The sequence below is a fragment of the Haemorhous mexicanus genome, chromosome 7 (assembly GCF_027477595.1).
Source record: "Haemorhous mexicanus isolate bHaeMex1 chromosome 7, bHaeMex1.pri, whole genome shotgun sequence".
Classification (NCBI taxonomy): Eukaryota; Metazoa; Chordata; class Aves; order Passeriformes; family Fringillidae; genus Haemorhous; species Haemorhous mexicanus.
The window spans coordinates 26,491,268-26,508,686 of record NC_082347.1 but is presented as its reverse complement, the minus strand read 5'-3'; the positions used below and the strand labels follow the sequence as shown (position 1 = coordinate 26,508,686).

At 37.4% G+C, this 17,419-nt stretch overlaps 1 protein-coding gene across 2 annotated transcripts in view; it reads left to right on the top strand.

Moving 5' to 3' along the window:
- PLCE1 (phospholipase C epsilon 1) overlaps positions 1-17,419 on the top strand; it is a 137,875-nt gene that overhangs the window by 102,577 nt on the left and 17,879 nt on the right. Inside the window, exons 8-23 of one of the 2 annotated variants that reach the window (XM_059851617.1) lie at positions 66-732; positions 1,221-1,403; positions 2,232-2,349; positions 2,726-2,885; positions 6,031-6,153; positions 6,236-6,372; positions 7,281-7,519; positions 8,524-8,585; positions 8,777-8,942; positions 10,729-10,836; positions 11,250-11,366; positions 11,447-11,605; positions 12,612-12,735; positions 14,054-14,095; positions 14,883-15,007; positions 15,657-15,774. In XM_059851617.1, the coding sequence (XP_059707600.1) occupies positions 66-732; positions 1,221-1,403; positions 2,232-2,349; positions 2,726-2,885; positions 6,031-6,153; positions 6,236-6,372; positions 7,281-7,519; positions 8,524-8,585; positions 8,777-8,942; positions 10,729-10,836; positions 11,250-11,366; positions 11,447-11,605; positions 12,612-12,735; positions 14,054-14,095; positions 14,883-15,007; positions 15,657-15,774 (2,648 nt within the window). The remainder of the gene's footprint in view (positions 1-65; positions 733-1,220; positions 1,404-2,231; positions 2,350-2,725; positions 2,886-6,030; positions 6,154-6,235; positions 6,373-7,280; positions 7,520-8,523; positions 8,586-8,776; positions 8,943-10,728; positions 10,837-11,249; positions 11,367-11,446; positions 11,606-12,611; positions 12,736-14,053; positions 14,096-14,882; positions 15,008-15,656; positions 15,775-17,419) is intronic. The other variant, XM_059851618.1, reaches the window with a different exon arrangement.

Sequence of the window (17,419 nt, the reverse complement as noted above, 5' to 3'; positions counted from 1 at the left end):
CAAGCATAGCATAAATCAGCACATGTATCACTAAATAGAAATCTCTCATCTTTGCTCACATGCAGATTTCTCATCGGAGATCTTTCAGATTCTGAAAGTGACATATTTGAGCAGTTGAAAGAATGGGACACGAGTTCAACCGAAGAGCAGCAAAAGGCTTTCTGCCACGGGATCGAGCTCATTCCCTGGTACGTGTTGTCCATCAGGGCTGACGTCCATCAGTTCATGCAGCAAGGCGCGACCGTCATTCATTACGACCAGGAGACACATCTCTCAGCTCGCTGCTTTCTTCAGCTCCAGCCTGACAATAGTACTTTGACTTGGACAAAACCCACAACAGTTTGCCCTGCAAATGCTAAGGCAAAACTGAGTGTGCTGGGCAATTCTGCTGAGCTTGGTAAATACCAGTTTCTTGGTAATACTGGACTGGTGGAAGGCTTTTTGGACTTGTTTTCAGCCAAGGCTGTATATATGGGACATTCGGGCATTGATATGCACACTGTGTGTGTTCAAAATAAGCTTTGCAATATGTCCCTTGAAGAAAATGGTATAACACTACTTTATGGACTTCAGACTACTGATAATAAGTTGCTGCACTTTGTTGCTCCAAAATACACTGCCAGAATGCTGTATGATGGATTGCTGGAATTGACTAAAGCTGTAAGAAAAATGAGGAGATTCCCTGATCAAAGACTACAGTGGCTACGGAAACAGTATGTCAGCCTTTACCAGGTAAAAGATGCTGTGATTCTCTATTAAAAAGTTCAAAGATATCAACAGCTTAATGTAATGCAATTAGTTTCCATCATAAGTAAGATTAGATTAAAGATTAACACTTAATCTCCAACTCTGTAACACGGATAAGCAGCAAGATCTGATTCTCTGTACAAGGTTATGTCAAACCTTGCAAGTTTTCAATACACTGAGATTAAATTTTTTTTCTTACAAAGCTCTTCATATGTTTGGACTTTTGAAATAAGTATTTTATTAAAGAAAAAGCAATGACTATAGTTTAAAAGGGCACCAAAATAATGAGTGATAATAGTTAAGGCCAAAAACATCCCCAGAGCAGCAAACAAAATAGACCTGGGGAATTCACTTAGTAACCAAAAATTGTCTCCTCTTGGTGTTTCTTTCATTGGTTCCTCAGAGATCTATATTATTGCTTTAAAAGTGTGTCCTTATTCTCCTTGTTTTGTTAACGCTGAGAATCTTTGTAGGAGGACGGAAGGTTTGAAGGCCCAACCTTGGCTCAGGCTGTTGAGCTGTTTGGAGGCAGACGATGGAATGCAAGAAGCACAGGCACGGGATCTCTCACCAAAAGCACTGAGAAGCCCAACGTGCAGAGAAACAACACTCTGGGAATCAGCACAGCTAAGAAAAAGAAGAAAGTACTCATCAGGGTAGAATATTTTGTTATTCAGGTGTTTTGTTTCCTCCTTGCAGTCACTGTGTAGCTGTGTTCTGAACCAGAGAAAAGAAGTTAGATGATGATGATGATGATTTTAAAACTGTTTATTGTCATTTAAGGTTTGAGGATTATTATTTTCACATAGTTTGTTCTTTTTTCATGCTTACAGCATTGTTAGGATGTGTAGGTGCCAGGGCTGGCAGAATGGGATAGAATCTTCTTGCAACCTTTAGGTGCTACCTCAGTATAAAAATAAAATACTGGTGGTGATAAAAATCTTAACATGCAAAGTGGTGTCTGGAGGTTGGTGTAATTTTTTTTTTAATCCTTTATGCTTTCTTGTTTCAAAAAACACTACCATAGTTATTCCACATTGGCTTGCATTTTATCTTGTGTGGGTGACAGGAACATGACCTAGTCTGGCAGTCTTCTCTCTTTTCCTGGACAAAACTGCTTTCAAGAGTAGGCAGGAGAGAGGAAAATGCAGGACTAGCACCTCTACGCTACCCACATTTTCTAGTGGGCAGGTAGAAAGATTCTCAAATGACAACATCAATCCTCTTCAGTGCACCAGTGAAATAGCGTAAAACCAGCTGCAGCATTCTAGAGAGGCACAATCATTATCTTCTGTGTGGTGACAAACTGAGGTAACACCTAATGGTCCCATGCTATGTATCTGTCTCTTTTCTACTGTTGTTGGCCTCACAGGAGTCTGTTTTGTAAGGATTAGCTGTTTTATCTCATGGTTTTGTTACAGACTGTACTGAAATGAAGTGGAAATAGTAGATTTGGGATGTTTATTATGATGTTCATTATTTAGGGTGAAAGTGGAGAGGCCACTGATGATGAAATGGCAACTCGGAAGGCAAAAAGCTGTAAGGAATATCGTAATAGAAGTGGTTCAGATCCTCAAGATATTGATGAACAAGAAGAACAAGGTAAATATATTGCTTCAGTTCTTGAAAATCTGTCAGGGTTTTGCTCAAAGCCTTTTTATGCAGACATTTTTTGTAACGTTAAAAATAAACTTGTAAAGCTACTTTTGCAGTTGAAACTCCAAATATGACTCTGAAATTAATTTCTTTAGTTGTTTATGATTGTTCTTTCATTTAGTTTCAGTAGCTTTCCCTTTCTATTCAGATAAAATACATTCGTAAATGTTGTTCATACTTTTTAAACTGTTTTGGGACAAAACTGGAATCCTGCTAGTGTCTTACTGTGTTTTAATGAATTTTCATCTAGGTCTCCTGGACAAAAGAATTTTTATTGGGCCAGATGTTATAATTGTGATGAAAACTTCTGTTTTCTCCTTAGATCAAAATATTATTATTAATGCTTCTCCATCTAACAACCTGCCATCAAGAAGAGCTCACTCTCTGACAGCTTCTGGATCTCCCAACTTAGGAGCTACATCATCTTCACCAGCAAGACCTGTCTCCTCTCCTGTAATATCATCAAGCAAAAGTCAGTCTAGGTAAGGGCAAAATCCATTTGATTGAAAAAGAAAAGATGCTACCATTACTTATTTATTATCTAATGTGGGGTTTGTGCCCAGCTGGCAAAATCTGACAAAAACAGCTCCAGAAATGTCATTAGCCTTTTTGTAGACATCTAAAACACATTGTAGAAGAACACAAGACATTAAGCTGAAATGCTATGAATCTGAGGATGGCTTTGTAGCAAGTCCCTGAGCAGCATGTTTCAGTTTATATCTGTTACAGAAGCAGATTGGAATGCTGTTCCAAAACTACACAAATACAGAGTTTAACTCTTTCTCCAGATCTTCTCCAAAACATGGTTATGGGTATTTTCTGTACAGTGAAAATCAACAGAAATGTTATACATGTGTGAATGGAAGTTCTGAGGTTTCTCAGCATAAATAATTTCTACCTGAGGGAGTAATAGCCTTTGGTGACATTCCTGGTGATGACTGTAGGACTGTCTTGGGAAATGGAGGAACCGATTTGGAATCTGTCTCTTACAGGCCTCTTTTCCTTGAACATTCATCCTTTTTGTGCCATTTAGGCAGTGTAAAAGGTTATGCTGTTGCAATATGTGCAGTATCGTAGTGCACTGTTATATTAGTGCTATAGATAATAATGGTGATGGTAATAGTAATTACAGTAATAAAAATATGTCAGGGATGTGGACAGTACTTCATGACATACAAGAAGACATTCTTAACAGGGGCTTTCCAGTGCCTTTCTGAAGAAGGAATGCTGAAATATCATTATGAGTATGTATCTTGGGGGTTCCAGGAGAGCAACACTAAACAATAGAAGAGATTACTGCTGCTGATGGAACATTGTATTTGTAGAGACATGTCTTGTACAATGGTTTCAGTTGTGCATTTCTTGGGGATTGTATTTATACTTTTAAAGTAGTTGGATTTGGCAACAGGCGTGATTAGTAGAGTCACCTGTGAACATGTGTGGTTGGGTTAACACTGCTTTGTGAGCTTCTGTGTTCCTTTTGTTTTTCACTGTCATTCACAAACTTGGATTTGTCTTGGTAAGCAATTTTTTCTTTTTGGTAAGGGTGAGAACAGCTTTCTTTTACATTGAACTGAAGAAATACTGCTTTACAATCTCTGGAAAATGATTCTGTGTTTTGCAAATCTGCTTTTTTGGTTTTATGCCAAAATAGTTGTTGTCTCTAAATTAGATTAAGACGTTCAATGGAGAACTCGCATTTCCTGGAAAAGGACAGCTTAATGTTCCTTTAAATCCTCTCAGGCCTGGGTTTCTGCATGGATCTGTGTGTAGCTAAACACTGTGGACCTCCCACAGTTACCACAGGTTTTCCCTGGCAAAGCTGTCTGGCACTTCCAGAGCATCACTTTGCAGAGCAGTCCCAGGTTTGCTGTGACCCTTCTTGATAGCACTTGTTGAGGATGTACCTTATGGCTGTTTCATCTGTCCTGAAGGAGTCTTCCTCAGAACAGATTTACATGTTTTACCCATTATCTTGACCCTGTTTTAATGAGCCATTAAGAAATTTGGAGCACTGGAGAGAGTTTTATTCTGAACACAAGTAGCTTGCAGCTGCTTTTGTCATTCCTACAAAGCAGATGGGCATCTGATGAATTTCCAAGTTCCTTGGAAATCTAGTGGCTCTTGTAAGGTGGAGGAAGCAGGAGGATGGTTGATAAGATACTGGGACACAGAGCACAGGATACAGAAAACTAGAGATGGGGGCTTTTTTGGGAAGGGAGAGTAAACCTCTTCACATAGCAGTCAATCCAGACTGCTGTTAATTGCAATTTTGGTTGTTGGTCATGATGGAGTTTTCTTGGGGGTTTTGGCTTTTTTTTTAAACCTTTTGTTTGTATTGATTTCCCATTACTCTGGAAGATAATCTTTAGTGATCAGATTGGGTGAAATGCTGAGCATTTTCTTCTGCTCTTGGTCTCCCATTTGGTACTCTGCAGTTCCAATGTGTTTTCTGGAATCTAGAAGCTTTCCTCATCATGGTTTATTTTTCCTGTCTTATAAAAATGCTGGGAATTATTTTAGCTAAAAAAGTTTTATGCAGTATGTCAGTACTTTCCGTCGTGATGTCAGACAAATCCAATATTATCAACTAAAGTAGATGGTATTTTTTTAATACTTCTAAATCACATTTTGTTTTCAATAGCATGCATCCGTCCCATGCCAGGAGTAAACTCAGGAATCTGGTCCAGCTTATTTGTGTAGAAAGTCACCTGCTTGCAGGCATGTCCTTAGGAATACTGGGCAACAAGCTGGTCCTGTTTTTCCATCACAGCTGTCTGAACTATTTGTACTGAGCCTGATGGCAAAATTCGTAGAAGAATGTATCTGTATATTTGAACATTACAGAGCAATAAAATCTGACATGATTTGAAGGAAGTACTGTAGCTTGTGCAGTTAATTATGGTTCAAACTAGATGGTTCTTGATACTTGTGTTGTTGTTTAGATCCTGCCCTTTTCAGGATGCTGTTGCTGGCAGATCCCATTCCAGTAATGTGTGTTCATTGGTGTTTAGGCCCAGGAAGGGGCTCAAGATCTCAGCCCTCATTGCAAGTTACTCCATGTAGTTCACTAAGGACTTGTTCATACTGCTCAAGTAAGGCCTAGCTGTACAATACTAGTGTAAATCCTCTAGAAGCCTAAAGATTTTGGGACATGACTTTTGGAAATGTGCTGGTTCTACTTCAAAAATGTTGTTTAGCTGCACAACTTAGATTAGTGATTGCAGTTACAGAACAATCTATTTTATTATTTAGTCTTGAATGAACCTTATACACAGCCTTCATTACAAGCATACTGGCATTGTTTTCTTTATAGGGAAAATAAGTGTTTTAATTTGTGCCATGTGCATCAGACCTTTTTCCACATGAAAGTTTTAAATTGCATAATATACTTTATTCATTCTGATGAAGTTTGCAGTTGTCTTGAAAAAAAATAGCTGCTATAAACCAAGAAGGTAAAAAACATCATTATGCATCTTAAAAGATGGTGCCTTATTTGCTTCTTCCAGGTATTGGTAATAACTGCATTAAGGAGAGCACAAATAAACTGTTAATACACTAATGCATAATATTTCAGTTAAGTAGAAGTTTAATGTAACCAACTACAGCAGTCTTTTTTTGATTTAGCACATGGAGCAGCAGTAGCTGGCATGGCCGTGTCAAAGGAGGAATGAAGGGATTTCAGAACTTCATGGTGTCTGATAGTAACATGACTTTTGTGGAATTTGTAGAGCTCTTCAAATCTTTCAGGTAAAATTTTTTTTTCTGTACTAATTTCATTAATCCAAGTTTATGAAAGAGCAAAAATTGAATTTTTCTGGTCTTTTTGCAGTGTCCGTAGCCGCAAGGATCTGAAAGACCTTTTTGATGTTTACGCTGTGCCTTGCAATCGATCTGGCTTAGAGCCTGCTCCACTTTATACTAATTTGAAGATTGATGAAAATAGCAGCGGATTCCAGCCTGATTTAGGTTTGTTAAAGAGAAAAATGCAATTGTTAGACTGCTGAGCAGCTTCAGTTATTTCCCTTAATAAAGTATATCTCAGTTGGTCTCCTTATCAGTTACAAATTTAAGTAGAGGACTGCTGCCATGACTCCACTAATACTGGTTAGTGGGCTGTATGACAAAAATGAAGGGAAGGAAAAGTGTTCCAACTTTCCATAAGCCAGATATATTTGTAACTGGTAATAGCAGAGGAATAAAACTTGTTGCTGAATGTTGAGCCCAGGGATCTATACAGGTTGCAGCAGCCCTGGAAGGGCTAAAACACTGAGCAAATAGAGGGAGGAGAAATGAGGAGTCTGTGCCCTGTGTCCCATTTGGCTCTTTTTTTCTTATCTACTTTCCTAGTGGATCTGCTTTGTGTGGGATAAAGGGGAAGGAACCCTCTGTCCCCCTTTACATTCCTTAGTTACCATAATTTAAGTCTGGGAGTTTGGCCTCATGTAAAGAAAACAATCTTTCTGCCAAGCATCTTGTGGGGAGGGTGCAGAACAATTGGCATATGAAACTGGAAGAAGATAAAGGGCAATTGAACAGGAAGGGTGTGGGGTTGCACATAGTGAAGGAAAGGCTTTGAGGCTGTTTGTGGTGGTGAGAGGAGCAGGAGAGTCCTGGGTGTTTAGGAGGCTATGGATCCATGTTAAAGGTTCCAGGATTTTGTTCAGAGTAATTGGACACCTATAGTCTGCTCACATGCATGCTTAATGCTCTCTCTTTTATTAGTGGGTAGAAACAAGATTATTTTGTTCTAATTTACTGCTAAAACACCCAGTGAGATACTTGTGTGTGTTGTATACTAGATTATCTTCTGTACAGGATATGTAATACACATAATTGTCTAGCTTAAACTTTTATTTCCTCATTTTTCTTTTAAGACTTGTTGACTAGAAATGGTTCAGACCTTGGTTTGTTCATTAAGACCAGGCAGCAGCTATCAGACAACCAGAGGCAAATATCTGATGCCATTGCTGCTGCCAGCATCGTAACCAATGGTACTGGAGTTGAAAGCACATCACTGGGAGTGTTTGGAGTAGGAATCCAGCAGCTGAACGACTTCCTAGTGAATTGCCAAGGAGAGCACTGCACCTACGATGAAATCCTCAGTATTATCCAGGTCTGTAATACAAATATCTTACATTTCCTTTTTACTAGAACTCATGTAACTTCCAGTTTCCCCTTTAACACTGTGTGTTGTTCAGGATAGCATCTGTGTGGGTATCTCCTTTCACACTGATATTGTCTCTACAGTTTACTTGAATTTAAAATTTAATAAATACACTCTTTATTTTGGACTAGAAAATTGTATGAGTGTCCATAAATACATCCATTTTAAAAATGCAAATAAATAGTTTTATTAGCAATGTGTGCTTTAGCAGGGAGGGGAATGTCACCACCTAGGAAAAGTATTCATGACAATTCTTTTATTTTTTCTTTGTCTGAGCCCACATTTGATTGAGCATAATCTTACTTTGGAACTTCAAAAAGCACCATTTCCACAGATTTTTGTTTTATTGTAAAAAAAAATTCCAGAGAAAACCTGGTGATTTTATTCCCTTATGTATCATGGCTAAAGATTTTAGAAAGTGACTAGAAAACTTTTTATGCCTCCAAATTCCTCCGTGCATAATTAATATACTCCAAAACTAAGTCCCCATTTAACAGTTAACAAAGGCTAAAAGCTATATATAACCATCAGCAGATAAGATAGAATTGCAGAGTTTAAAAGACAGAAATTCTAAAAAAACTTCAAGTTGGAATACCACAACTCTTGTTAAGATGGTGGTATATTAAGCATGCTAGATAGGAGTAGGCCACCTGATCAAAAATCTTTCTTAATTTCAATGTAATTGCTGTCTCAGCTTTGAGCAGGAGGTTGGATTAGGCAATCTCCCAACATCCCTTTCAACCTGAATGGTTCTTTGATTTATGATTATGATTTTGGTATGTTTGTGTAGTCATTTGTAAAATACAGTTTGCAGGCACCTGATTACTTTATCCACAAAAAGACTGTGTTTAAATACTGTTTAGTGCTATGAGCAGAGTACATATAAAAACATGACAAAGACATGTTTCTAAGAATTGTTATTATACATATCTTTAATTTCTTCCTCCTTACAGAAATTTGAACCTAGTGTGAACATGTGCCAGCAGGGGCTGCTATCTTTTGAAGGATTTGCAAGGTAATTACTTCTTACGTGCTTTCTTTTATATATATATACATATATATATATACATATATATATATATGTATGTATGTATGTATGTTTGAATATATATGTAAAAAGATACCAGTGTATTGATGTTTCTCGGAGATTCACATAATGCTCATCACAGCATAAAATTTCCTCACATATCATCTTCTCACTTCTAGATTTTTGATGGATAAAGACAACTTTGCCTCCAAAAATGATGAATCACAGGAGAATGCTGAGGACTTGCACTTCCCTCTCTCATATTACTACATAGAATCCTCACACAATACTTACCTTACTGGCCATCAGCTTAAAGGGGAGTCCTCAGTGGAGCTCTACAGCCAGGTATGCAGGATTGGGTTGTTGTGTAGCTTTCAACATGAACTTGTTTGTTTTACTGGCAAGTTTCAGGAACATGACCTTTTTGCTTTGAAAATCTACATGTCCTAAACCCCTGCTTGGAAAACGTTGGAAAACATGATGTGTGGGAAAGCTGCCTGTAAGCACAGTTGTGCTCAAATGCCTTTTCTAAAGCAAAAAAATGGGTTTCGTTTGAGATTCATAGCATTTAGACACCAGTCGGTCTGACCCAACCTACTAAAATTAGACTTTCCCACAGGAAAGACTGATCTAATATTTTAGTTCATTCAAATGTCAGAAACACTACTGAGATACTCTACATTGCACTGCAAAGACTAATTGCAAATAGAACTATAACTTCTAAAAATGTTACTTCTAGGAATATTCTACAGTTTTTAGACTTTATGCCTGATTGGTGCTGATCAGGGAAGGAACAATTTCTCCCTTGGGCTTTCAGTTCTGTATTTGTTTGTATATATATATATATTTATTTATTTGTATGTTTGTGTGTTTACAAAATGCTGGAGAAAGTGTCCAACTTCCTGGCAGCAGTATTTTCATTATGCTGAGAGTTAATGACTCACCACTGAGAATGGACTCATCTGGTGTCCCCTGTGCTCCTTCACCTGGGGCTGTAGGCAGAGAGGTGAGGCTGTGTTAGGAAATCCTGAATAACACAAATGCACTGAGTAATGCAATTGCAGAGGTTCCTGTAATAGCACTGCACAGGATTGTGTTGGTAATAGATGGGAAGTGAGATAGAGATCAACTGCCTTCAAAGTTTGCATGATTAAGAAAAGCTTCTTCCTGTCCCTCAAGTACTTGTTGCCAGCTGAAGGGGCACTTTGTTCTGGCTCAGTGTGTCTGGCTCTCACAGAAGTGCCAGCTATGAACACAACTGTTCATAATAAAATTATTCAGGTTTTGAGTAAAAGTAATTTTTTCTTTGTTCATGAATGGTTTTGCTGGAAATTGTTTTAATTTTTGGGATCTCTCTATTCAGTAAAAAATAGCTTGTAGTACAGATGACAGGCATGCTAAATACTGATCACAATAATAAGCTGGGTTGCCTAAAGATGGATTAGCTCATCTCTTGCTTCATCCTTCCTCTTTGCTTCCTTGCTTTTTCTAGCAATGCCTTTCTAAAATAAATAAATGAATAATTTAAGAATTGATGAATGAATTGATGGCTGTAAATAGCTTGATATAATTGATTAACATGGCCTGGCACATTTCCATTGTAACTATACTCGTAGAAGTTTCTTAAGACTTCATTTTTAGACTATTTTTTATTTATAAAACTAATAATAACACAAAAATCCAGCAAACAAGCTGCAGGTGCTTTCCTCATAAGTGGTTATGAGAACAGCCTGAAATAAATTGCCATGTTGCTTTATAGCTATTTTTGCAGGTAGAAATATTGGAATGTTTCTCTCTCTAAGAAAATTAAGCTATACATTAAGAACCACCTTCTGCAAACAGATTCCATGTGTCCTGTATGATACCATGAATTTCAAAGCTTTATGGTAATTCTCCCAAGAATATAAAATACATGCTTTGCTTAATTTTCCCAGTCTTTTTCAATGGGAAATAAGGAATTCAGTTAGCTGAGGTCTGCACATTCCATGGGCTGTTCACTTCACAGAGATTGCTCTTTCCAGCAATTTTGCTGAATCACTGGGCTTTCGTTCAGCTCTGCAATGTCTGTTTTCTGCTTTGATGGCATGATACTGTAGCTTAGATGTGCTTACACTGTTCAATTGCATTATAGGTTCTCTTACAAGGCTGCAGAAGTGTAGAATTAGACTGCTGGGATGGTGATGATGGGATGCCTATCATTTATCATGGGCACACTCTTACTACAAAGATCTCTTTTAAGGTATGCTGGTAGTTGCACATAGAAACAAAAAAAATGAGAAGTTATTTTTTTTCCTGTAACGAAGGGGAAAAAATTGCCTACTAGAAAAATACAAATGCTAATGTGTTAAATTCTAATAGAATATAAACTATAGATTATATCAGACATTAAATTCTCAGCGGTAAATATGCTTTCAAGTTAGTTTTTGTAGCATATGTAGTATAATTTTCTGTCTTTTTGTTGGTACCTAAGTAACAAAAGTAGGTGTTACCACTTGTGTGGTAACAAGATGCCAGCTTGCTTTGAAAGCACAGAGTGGCCTCTTCCTTCTTACAGAGGGAAGCAGATGTCTCCCCTCTCAGCTAGCAGTAGGTTGACTGAGAGCTGCAGAATGCTGCCATGTTCTTTCAATGGCCTCTCTGTGTCTCTGGCAGGAGGTGGTGGAAGCCATCGATCGCAACGCGTTCATCACCTCCGACATGCCGGTCATCATCTCCATAGAAAACCACTGCTCGCTGCCCCAGCAGCGCAAGATGGCCGAGATCTTCAAGGTAGGCCCTCCACTGGTCAGGTGTTCCCCGCACGAGCCCTGGGGTTTTCCCTAATGCATCACCTGTTCTTGATATTTCAGAATGTATTTGGAGATAAGTTGGTGACAAAGTTTTTATTTGAGAGTGACTTTTCTGATGATCCCATGCTGCCTTCCCCTGGCCAACTGAGAAGAAAAATCCTGCTTAAAAACAAGAAGCTGAAAGCCCATCAAACACCAGTGGATATATTGAAACAAAAGGTATAGTCCTTCCTTAAGAGCAAGCAGCGTGACCCAACTCTTGTTAGAAATAGTTCATTTGTGTTTGAAGTTTTTGCTAATCCCAATGTACAGCAGAATAATCTAATGCACATTCATGCTTGGATAACTCACAGTGGATCGCAGTGCTTTCAAATAAGTAGATAACACATATAGTAAATAATAGCTACAGCTTAACTAAATTTTAGTGTCTATTAATTTTATAAAACTTCATAATATTATGATTAACACCACATGCTCTGTGTGACAAACATAAATGAATCTTTTTCTCTGAGGTTTTAACATTCACTCTTCATGTTTATTGAGAGGTAGTCATATGCATTACGTGTGTGTATTTACAGTATGTAGTAATTTTTGGTAGAGTTCTGCTTTGTTTCTTTTTTCAAATTCAAGCCAATCAAATACTTGATTTTTTTAATTGACTTTTTGTGGGAGACTGCCACTGAAATAGTGTTTATTCCCATGTGAGAATTTTTTTTGATTTCTAAAATTTAGGGCTGCATTTCAAGTAGCCTCAATCTAATAATGTCTATGGTTCATCAGCAGTTCAATTGAATCCTTGAAAACTAATTACCATTACTCAAAATGTAAACACAATTGTGTTAGACTTAAATTCTTGTTATCAGATGAGTAAATCACACTGATCATACCAGTATATAGATATTCTCCATCTTTTGAAAAAGTATTTCACTGTTTCTGAAACAGCATATCTCAGTCTGGAAAAAGGCAGTCTTGAATGATGTGCAACTTTGACATTTTTCCATAATTAATTAGGTTTCATATCTTAAGTCTTTTTCTTGCAATACAAGTTCTCTTTATGTTCAAACCCCCAAAGTGGTATTTTAACGTGATCTTAACAATCTTACTGATTTCTCACTATATATATATTTAGTGCTTTCATAGAAATACAACAAGATACAAACATGAAAACTCTTTTTCTCTTCAAAAGTACTTAGCAATGATGTAGTAGGTGTTTCTGTTGTTGTAGGCTCATCAGCTGGCACATTTACAAGCACAGGCTAGCAATGGTGCCAGCAACCCCACACCTACCAATGAAGAGGAAGAAGATGAGGAAGATGAATATGACTATGACTATGAATCTCTCTCTGACGGTAACTTTATTTATTTCTTTGTTTGTTTGTTACAGTGCTTTTGTTAGAACTGTAGTAATAAGATGTGAATATTCTAGTTCAGGCACGAGCTGGGTAAGCAGTGTCCTTGCACAAGTCTGAAAAGGCTGAAATTCTTCAGCTGCTGGAGAAGAGGGGTGAATTGGAAGTAGGTTTACTAAGTCATGAAGTGGTGGATTAAGGGAAGCACAGAATGTTACTCGTTAGATCTAGCAGGTGCTCAGTAAAACAAGTGGAAGGTCAGTCTAAAACAGGTAAAATATTTGTTTGTGCAGCTGGTAGTAAACTCCTGGAATGTGCTGCCTTGGGAAATTGCAGAGCCAAATGGCATCAGCATATTACAAAAAAGGATTGGACAAATTCATGAGGAGATGTATAAGCAATTGTTATTGGCAGCAGTATTTGGTCCAAATCCCTGTTATTCAGTGATTGTGGTTGTTGGGGTGGTGATTAGTGGCCGGTTGCTCTGTCGCCACAATCAGAAAGAGAATACTGGGCTAGATGGACAGCTGGTCTGACAGAGCTGGGGATATCCTCCTGAGTGCACAGTGAAGTGCTTCACTCACTGCACTTTTCATCCTGCTGGGGACCCATTTAAGTTCTAGGTGCCATGTTCAGAGAAGATGTAAGGCTCGAGCATGTCCTGCAGCACAGGGCTTCTTTCCAGGTGCTCTCTTGTTTACATTACTTGCTCCTGTGTTTAGTGATTTTTAAAATAGTTACAAAATTAACAAATGCAGTTCAAGACTCGACACTGCTTGTGGAATAGCAGTGTTATTTATGAGTTTGATGTCAGTGCTGCCTTCAGTTGCATTTTGCCTGAAAGTTGGCCTAGCTGGCCACTTGAGCATAGTCTTTGTGAGCAACAGGGTGGAGATGCTGTAGATGTAAATTGCAGTGAAAACTCAAATCTTTGCTTACAGTTTTGCCAAGGAAATTTTACAAACTGATTGCAGTAGGTGACTTTTGAGCACTGATCTAGTTAAGAGAAGGTTTGAAAAATCTGAAGCTAGCAAGAAACATTTACACCTTCCAGTATGTGAAGGAATCTGCAGCATGGTTTACTACTTTATTACAATGATTATTCTTGGAAGTATTTAATTATCTTAATATTTTGTTAAAACTAATCTAAATAATGGTCTGTAAACTTTGTAAAAGAGATTTAGTTTTATTTTTCTTACTGATACTTTTTTTTTGTGTAAGGCTAATAGTTTTACAACTGACACTTACTTTTCATTTCTCTGGCTCTAAATCTTAATTCCCTTTACTCTTATTCCCTCTCTGACTCGTTTCCCTGTAGCTGATGTCCTTAATGCTTCTCCTGCTCCTAACAGCCAGGAAGGTAAAAGCCACTTGGTTGAGCATTTTAACTGCATGAAATCAGCACTGCACCTTCAGCCTGTTCAGTGTGACAGTGTGAATATATAGTTTCTGCTTCATATTATAAATGCAAGTAGATATTCTTATATGGCATTGGTAACTGGTCAGGAACTGTTAGAAGCCTGCATGTGTGACACTTGTTATGCATAAAAAGAATATGGTCAAAGCATCAGGATTATCAGGAATAAATTGAAACCATTCCTTTTGTGACAGCTGCAACATTTTCCATTTCCAAAACATTTTTTGCATCCAGAAGGACCTCATTAGGTCATTATTAGGCCTACTGTTCTCTGAAAAATATGTAGCTTTGAAGAGGTATTTCTATAGAAGTAAAAAATACTTGTGCATGGTAAAAGTAAGGAGAGGAAAGCCAAAAATTGCTGTACAAAATGTTTACATATTTGATGGGGTTAATTGTGCTTGGTCTTTGGCATTTTTTTGTTGTTCAGGAATATCAGTTATTTTCGGATGGGAAACTTTATTCATTAGATGCTTTGGTTGTAAAGATCTTCTGAGCACAAAAGGATGGGCTTTAAAGGAAAGGCAGTGTCTTAACCAAACCCAAGCATTAATTTCTTAAATAGAAGTTTACTACTAGAGGATGATGCTCTGACCAGTAAATACATTATTTTAGCATCTAATTATTCATATAAGATTCACAACGCTGTCCTCAAATATTGTTAATTCAAATTAAATTTCCACTTGAAATTGTTTGGCTTTATGTTTATTAAAATCCCATTAATTTTTAGATAATATTCTTGAAGATCGACCTGAAAATAAATTATCAAGTGATAAACTGCAGTTTGAGTATAATGAAGAGACTGCCAAACGACTGAAGAAGGCTGATTGTGCTACTTACAATAATAAAGGAAAGGTAGTTCTACTTTTTCCCTCTTTCTTCTCAGCTGCCCTTTTATATATAACCAGGTTCAAAAGGACTTGCACAGTTTAGGTAACTGAGACATCAGATAGCAAATGCACTTTAATGAAGAGAAACAATAGAAAGCATGGAAAGACACCAGAGAAAATAGCCTAAGTAGAACAAATGCTCAACATACTGTTCAAGAAAAGTCCTCAGAGGTTATAGTGTATATACTGGCTGCTTGGCTGAAAATTAATATTGATGGAACTGAAGATTTCCTCTGAACCTTCAGCATCTTTACGCTTCAAAATAAGTTTAAAATACTGCACTGTGATACCAGATAATCGCAGCACCTCTTATGAAATCATCTGAAAAAAGAACCAGCGTATTGCTGTTTAGTGTACTGTAGATTCTTCTCAACATGGATATGTTTTGTCTAAATGTTTGTAGAACTGACTGAATAAGGCCTTTACACAATACTGCAGAATCGGTAACGGGTATTGATCAGAAGTTTGCACATGGGAGGGAGATTTGTTAGGTGAGAACAGAAAGCATATAGGAAGAAAGAGATAAAATATTTCAAAGACATAAGTAGGATATGCAATAGTTCTTCTACATTCAGTAATACTTTTATTAATTGTTCTTGGTATTTATCACTCAGGTTTACGACATGGAGCTGGGTGAAGAATTCTATCTTCCACAGAATAAGAAGGAAAGCAGACAAATAGCCCCAGAGCTATCAGATCTTGTCATTTACTGTCAAGCAGTAAAGTTCCCGGGTGAGCACTCTGCCCTGTTTTATTGCTTTAAGCTTTCTAATTCCTGGAGACATTATGTTTATGTTTTGAATTAGTTTGAAGTAGTCGAGGAGGTTCGTTCTTCATGATTTGGTAGTCTTCATAATAGCAGCTCCTGGCTGAGAAGTAGTGCTCATAAATTATGTCAATACATACTGTTTTTCATATTAAAATGTTTACAAAAGTGAAATTTGCCAGTCTTCACAACTTAGACATCTGCTTCACTGCCAAATGCCAGATGACAGAAAGCTTTATCTTAAGAGCTCTGAGTTTCCTTGTAAGGACCTACTGAATTAAGAAGGAAAATATTCTTAAGGCCTTGAAGGTAGAGTGTGTAACATTTTTTTAAGTGACCTCTGTTTAGTGTGTTTCACCTTTGACTACAGCTGCATTTTCTGTTCTTTCCCAAGTGGACAGGAGAGGAGCCATTTGCAGGGGTAAGGCACCTTTTCATAGGGTGAGTGAGGGCAGCTGCTTGCAGACTCTCACTCAGTCTTCATGGAAGCAGTTATGGAAATCAGAAAATCTTCTTCTGTGCAATAGGAAGAATAACTTTTGCAGAGAAAAGAGAGAGAGTAACTGAAGAGATCACTTATAGGCACTTGCTCAGTACTGAAATATGAAGCTGGGTATATTTTGGCTCATACTATGTACATAAATACTTTTAAATTGAGAATTTATTGTTTATTGATATGTTTAATGCTTTGAATGAAAAATCTGTTCTTTAGGGGAATGGTTCTCTGTGGAAAAGTTAGCAATTCTGCCAAATCATGATCTTACACAAACAGAACTATAATCAGATTCGAGAAGCTAACCAAACATAAAATAGTGTCAAATAGGCAAGATAAACATGCTGGGAAATGGACAGGCATTCTTTTATAATCTTATATAACTTTAAAAATTGTAGGTGTCACTTGTAAAAATAAGGACTTCTAAATATCCAAATCTGATACTCTTTTTAATGAAATCTGCATGAGATATCTTTCAAGTAAAATATTTTCTTTTAAGGAAAGATATTCAAGATTAAATTGGGATAATTTGGGTTGTTCCAAGCATTTTGACACATAAAAATTTCTGATGTTCTAAGAAAACTTTGAGGTATTTAATTTTAATGTAGTACTGGTTTTTAAAGAAATACCTGCTTTCCTTCTCATATTCCTTCCTCTTGCTTTAAAGAGGTCATTAATAGAACAATTAAGAAGATTATCTCCTTTCACAGATGAACACATAAAGCTGTAGAAAGTGCTTTTCCAACAAACTTTGTCTCCTTTGAGACAAATAATGCCTCCTCTGAGGGAATGTAGGCTTCCATGGCCACCATGCCACTGACTGGATTGCTCTGCTCAGCTGGAGGGCACAGATGTGATGCAGTGCCCTACCCAGTATTGCCCATGAATGATGGGACCAAGGCTGCCAGATCCATGACTCTGTAGCTCCAGTGCATGTGGTCCTAACCAGCTCAGAAAATGCAGGAGTTTTGGAAACAGGGCAGGTAGAATTTATGTGAGTGTCTGATCAATGGTGTAAATACTTTATTTCTTCTGTCTTCATATCATTTTGTTCTTTGTTTACACTTGCCTACATCCCTGAGTGTTAATCACTGATTTGTGACTATAAAAAAGGACAA